Source organism: Mandrillus leucophaeus, unplaced genomic scaffold (genome assembly GCF_000951045.1).
Source record: "Mandrillus leucophaeus isolate KB7577 unplaced genomic scaffold, Mleu.le_1.0 Scaffold371, whole genome shotgun sequence".
Classification (NCBI taxonomy): Eukaryota; Metazoa; Chordata; class Mammalia; order Primates; family Cercopithecidae; genus Mandrillus; species Mandrillus leucophaeus.
In genome coordinates, this window is record NW_012103932.1 from 613,045 (window position 1) to 619,161 (window position 6,117).

The window sequence follows — 6,117 nt, forward strand, 5'->3', positions numbered from 1 at the left end:
CTTCACAAATAATAGTCATCCCTTTGTCATTGCCGCCAACATCCAGGCGAGGTGTCTGGCGACCCCCCACCGGCGGCCTGCTGCCCCTCCTGCTGCCTCCGAAGCAGCTCAGCACAAAGGCGGCGGGGGTGCCGCTCAGCAGGAGGCAGCTCCTTTGGCACCCCACCCCACCACAGTGCCGAGGTAAGTGTCGCTCAGGGCTGGGGAGGGAACAGCAGCAGGAAGAGGGGATCTAAGGAGCGCACAGCAGCACTAGGGAAGGCTCGCCTCCTTCCTGACGCCTCTACACGGAACGCGGATTTGAGTCTTACTAAAACTGTGTACAGAGACAAAAAGCGCACTCAGCACAAACAGAGTTGTCTGTTGTTAGCCTTCAAAATTGTCCGCAGTGTCAGTCTTAGTGCAACAGTTTCTAGACTGGCAACCCCACGCCTGGGGCCCCACATGCAAACCCCAGAAGAATGGCCCATGCCTTCTGCCGGCCCTGCCATCCTTGGGCCTCCCAGGGCCAGGCAGGCTCCTTCGCTGTGACTGACGGCCTCACGCCCAGCAGAGCCACCACCGACAGCTTTCTACAAATCTCAGTGCATAGATCTACGAAAGTCATCTGACAAAAGCGCACACAGAGAGGAGTGCGTCCCGACACACGAACGTGTTTCCCAGCAATGCAAGAATAAATAATTTCCACTTGTGCTTCATCAGCTGAGTGAGTGACACAGGGGGATGAGGCGGCAGGGAGGGCGGCGAGCGGCGCAGAGAGCATACCCGCCCCTCCCGAGGGTACACGCTGCACAGTCTCCACGGGGGGAAGCGGGTTGCTGTCACATTAAGTTAACTGCATATTCCTGTCCTTAAGCACTAAGAACTGAGAGGCGGTCTCGTCTCCAGGCTCCAAAACACTCTTGATATGCTAAACAGATCACAGAAGCACCCCATAGTCAATAAAATGAAAAAAACAGCATCTATCTATCACATTAATACTGCAAACCAGATATATATAATTTTCTCTTACATTAAAGACATAACAGTGAAAAAGGATTGTACTGTATTCATCACCACAGACCCGTATTCTTTAAAAACTTTGGAAAATAAATGTCACAGTCCTATAGGACAAATCTGATGATTAGACTGTCAGTATATTGTCTTTTTTCTTTTTTTAAATACATTTTTATTAAAATGGCACTTGTCTGCCAACCTCTCTGGACCTGGAAATGCTGTAAACACACGGGGCCCACCTTCTGCCACTGCTCCTTAGTTCAGGCCGGGTGAAGGGCAGTGCTGGCAGAACTCGGCACCTGCGGAGGCCTCTGCATGGCCACCGGCCCTCGGTCAAGGACCCTGGGTGAGCCACGCCAGCGGCACACGAGCATCGCCCGGAAATCAACTTTAGTGACAACATCAGAATGTTCAAGGCTTTAAAACCACAATTGTGTTTTGTGTTGCTTTCACTCTCAGAAGATTCACAGCTAGTTTGAGCCCATCAATTTCATAGAGAATCATGTATTAAAAACAAGTAAATTGAATGACCAAATAAATTAAAAATGTTTTAAAGCCCTGAGTTCATAGACTGGTTTTAGATTTTTAGGAAACACGGGACTCTATTTTAATAAGCAGCTTATAGATTTTAGCAAACCATATTTCCTATGACATTGGGTTCTCATACAGGTCTGCAGTTCAAAATCCAAGTGTGAAATCTGGGACGGAAGGCATTCTGGAAAACGGAGAATCTAATAAAATCAATGACGTCTCATGTTCAATGCTGGCTGTCACGGAAGGGCTGGCCATCTGTTGGTCTGAGTGTAGCTGGTCTCGTGAATCCCACTCGGTACACAGTCGCTAAACACTAAAACATGTCAAGCAAAGTACATGGTGCGCAGAGTGTCTTGGTGAACCTGGACCGCCTTGGCCAGTGCTTGGTGGTCTCGCCCGTTACTCTGCCCAGAGGTATGGCTTCCTTCAGCACTGCAGGGATGAGAGAGACAGAGGATGAGAATGTGCAGCCTTAATGCACGATGAGGCGGTGCGTCGATAACTAAGTCGGGATGGCACGGCAGGAACCTGGGGGAGGGGAAAGTCCCACGCTGACGGCTATGCCACTAATAAGGCCTTCTAGGGTGCTGGCTCCAGCTGCTGGGGCCCTGCTGCTTCCTCAGAAAAGCAGCTGCCAACACCCGTGGCAAAAACTACCGCTGCTGTGGCCTCCAGCCGGGAATGCCACTCACCTGTCATGTTCCTTATCCACCAGGTGGTACCTGGCCCGGAAGGCCACCAGGTGGGCGTAGTATGCTGGCGCTGGGATGGACACGGAGCGTGTGCAGCGCACGTAGGTGTGACAAAGCTGGTAGGTGAGGATCTGCAGCTCGTCAGAGGAGAAACGATTGTCGTCCCAGAGGACGTGATAGTGCGAAGGCCTGCTTGTCCCCTAAAAGCAGATCAGAAGATTAGACAGTTGGACTTGCATAAAATCTTGAAAAGGATACTGTGGAAGAAGATTTATATTAAAAATGCATCATAGGCCGGATGCGGCGGCTCACGCCTGTAATCCCAGCACTCTGGGAGGCCGAGGCGGGTGGATCACGAGGTCAGGCGTCTGAGTTCAGCTTGGTCAACATACTGAAACCCCGTCTCTACTAAAAATACAAAAACATTAGCCAGGCAACTGTGGCACGCGCCTGTAGTCCCAGCTACTTGGGAGATTGAGGCAGGAGAATCGCTTGAACCCAGGAGGTGGAGGTTGTGGTGAGCCGAGATCCTGCCACTGTGCTCCAGCCTGGGCAACAGAGAGGGACTCCTCTGTCTCAAAAAAAAAAAAAAGCATCATAACTACATATAGTAAATGGCCCCGTATGTGTAAAACTGTACACATTTATTTACACACAGAAAAATCATAGCAAAGATATAAAGCAGGCTGAGTGCGGTGGCTCACGCCTGTAATCCAAGCACTTTGGGAGGCCGACACGGGCAGATCACGAGGTCAGGAGATCGAGACCATCCAGGGTTTCATGCAGGTGAAACCCTGTCTCTAGTAAAAATACAAAAAATTGCTGGGCGTGGTGGCAGGTGTCTGTAGTCCCAGTTACTCGGGAGGCTGAGGCAGGAGAACAGTGTGAACCCGGGAGGCGGAGCTTGCAGTGAGCCAAGACTGTGCCACTGCACTCCAGCCTGGGGGACAGAGTGCGACTCCGTCTCCAAAAAAAAAAAAAAAGATATAAAGCAATATGAAAGTGGACGTAACAAGGACAGTGCCATTTGTGTATCTTACTTTGTATATAATTGATTTATAACAGCAAGAAAAAGACCTCTAACAAAAGTTACACATTAGGCCAGGTGTGGTGGATCACGCCTGTCATCCCAGCACTTTGGGAGACCAAGGCAGGCAGATCACCTGAGGTCAGGAGTTCGAGACCAGCCTGGCCAACATGGCGAAACCCCTCTCCACTAAAAAAACAAAAATTAGCCATGTGTGGTGGTGTGCGCCTGTAATCCCAGCTACCCAGGAGGCTGAGGCATGAGAATCGCTGGAACCTGGGAGGCAGAGGCTGCAGTGAGCTGAGTATGTGCCACTGCACTCCAGCCTGGACGACAGAGCGAGACTCCGTCTAAAAAAAAAAAAAAATTACACATTAGCAGTAACCTTGTAGAAGTGAGAGTGTGAACGTGAGTACCATTTTACACACCTTCTGCGGCTGGAGAGCCTTTGAAATGAAAGCAGCACTAGCTGCTGACTGCAGGCCCCTCTGCCGCCGCTGCCTGCCTGCCCGCCTCACCGCCGGCTCCACCTGCCAGCCTCCCAGGCCCTTCTGACAACAACCTGTCCAGCACAGTCCCTGCTACCTGCTCTGTGTCTGGCCCTGTGCTGAGGCCCCTGGTGCTGGTGGGCAGTGGAACGTTCGTCCCCGATGCTCCAGTGCACATGCTCTGGCACCCCTTTCCTGGTGTGTGACTGGTGGCCGTCCCGGGGTCTGGGGGAGTGAGGGCATCTGTCTCCATGGGTCTACTAAGGACACAGCAGCAGTGGCAGCCTTGGGCCATAAACAGCTCACCACAGAAGCATCGCCCGTTAGAAAGACTTTGGGTAGAAAGGTCAAGGAGGAGTTTGCCCAGAAAACACGCCCGGGAGGCCCTGGTGGTTGAGGCTCCCCCACCAGAAGGGAAGCCTGAACAGAGGGCACACACAGGCAGGGCATGGCCCCAGGCTCATCTCAACGGCCCTGGCAAAGCAAGCCAAAACTGGGACAGGCGCTTTGCACCAAGAAGCACCACAAACCCTGCACGCACTCCATCGCCTGCTTCTCAACAGCAGAACCCACTCTCAACCCTTCCAACAGCAGAACCCCCTCTCAGCTCCCAGGCTGCAGGCTGGACCTGGCCACAGGCCACGACTCACCAGCCCCTATTCCTTCTCTGTCAGGCATGTGAACAACGTGACATTTTTAAATCTTTCCAATGGAATATTAAAGGTATATACAAAGTTCATAGCAAATCCTCAAACTCTAGGGTTCAAATCCTTTGGGAAGGGAGAGTCAAGTCCTTACTTATACTTTGAAAAACCAAAAGCACCACTGATCAAGCTCTCTGCAGGCAGGGATGGCACGTGACTAAGGTTCCTCCTGTCCCCAGGCCGAGGCTCTGCAGAGCCGGAGTGGGGCAGCTCCTACCACGGACGTGGTGCTCCTGCACCTGCTCCCGTCAATGCTCACAAGAATCGCCTTCGGCCAGATGGGGGTCCCCTCATGAAGGAACCCAGGAGAGCCTCGAGGTGATAACCAACACCATGGCAATCTTCTCTGAGTGCCCAGTCCTTGGCTGGAGTCTGGCCCTGGCCAGTGATTGCGCGAAGACGGGACGGCAAGGCTGACTGCGCCAAGTGCTCGTGACCCAACACCGAGGCTGCCCCACGTGGCCCCTACCGCAGCTTCCCAATGGCCTTCCCAGCTGCCACCCCACGGCAGCCTGAGTGCCTCATTCCTGCTCAGACCTCACCAAGCTCCAGCCACACCACATTCCCGGCTCCCCACGGGCCCTGGTGCTCCCTGCTCCTCAGCCCTACCAAATGGGATTTCCTTCCCCTGGGAGGTCCATGCTGACCACCTCCCAGCCCCCCACCCCCACCCCAGCACCGGGCACAGCCTGGGTTTCCTGGTTCCCTGGCTACTGGCTATCTGGGCCCTACACACCACGTCCCATGTGCCAGCCAGAGGGCAAGTGTTTGCTGAATGTGGGGATGACACGGCAGATGGCCAAGACTGTCCAAAGGGGGCTCCCATCCTTACCTGGATGCCAGCGTGACTACACAGGTAGAAGTCGAACTCGGTGGGGTGGGTGATTTTCGTGTCCACAGTCGTGCCTGCTGGAATGTTTCCACTTTTCCCAACCTTCGGCAACACAGGCATCTCGTTAGACACGGCCAGGGACCGGCAGAGCCAAGCAGGCGAGCCAGGCAGCCACGCCGCCCGCTGGCCAGGGTGCCCTATTTTGAAGTTTTTAAATTGGCTAATACAGGTCCTCAGTAGTATAATGTTAAATACAATTTAACAAGTGCTAACCGCCAAGTTAAATTAGCGAACGTTCTATGTGGGCTGGGATTATTTTCCGCCAACTCTCATGAAGGCCCATGAGTTAAATGCAGTCTTCGCTGCAGAACGTGCCTTTCATGCCTTAAGAGTCCGTCACTACTGTTGGTGCTGTTTTGATTGGCGGTCAAGATGGAAACTGTCACCAACATACAAATCCAAAGCTAAACCAGGTGACTGGCTGCAGACAGGCCCTCATCCGAGCACAGGCACACCAGCGTGAACGCTGTCAGAGCCCCGTGCTCTGCTGGTGGCTTGCTCCCTGCACCTGAGAGAGCAGGGCGGCTCCATCAGAGACTGTCCCAGAGGCCAGGGCGGTACATAGAACCATTCAATGGTTTAATTACAAGGTCACAAGCATGGACCAAAAAGCCAGCCGAGATGCAGGCACGGCCACCACAGCAGCAAACCCCCATCCTACAAGCCCCGCTCCAGCATTTAGCAGGGTCCCTGATGATTTTATTTTAGTTGTATAAATTTTAAATATATATACAAAAAAGAATCTCCAGTGTGCTCCCTTCTTTGCAACCTTAAAAAAAAAAAA

The 6,117-nt window shown here is 52.8% G+C and overlaps 1 protein-coding gene across 1 annotated transcript in view; it reads right to left on the bottom strand.

Moving 5' to 3' along the window:
* Positions 1–978: 978 nt before the first annotated feature.
* The window catches only part of AGO2 (argonaute RISC catalytic component 2), a 102,182-nt gene continuing 97,043 nt past the window's right edge, over positions 979–6,117 (bottom strand). The window contains exons 18-19 of the mRNA XM_011990148.1: positions 2,223–2,422; positions 979–1,962 (exon numbers count right to left, since the gene is read on the bottom strand). Of these exons, the coding sequence (XP_011845538.1) occupies positions 1,854–1,962; positions 2,223–2,422 (309 nt within the window). The 3' untranslated portion in view covers positions 979–1,853. The remainder of the gene's footprint in view (positions 1,963–2,222; positions 2,423–6,117) is intronic.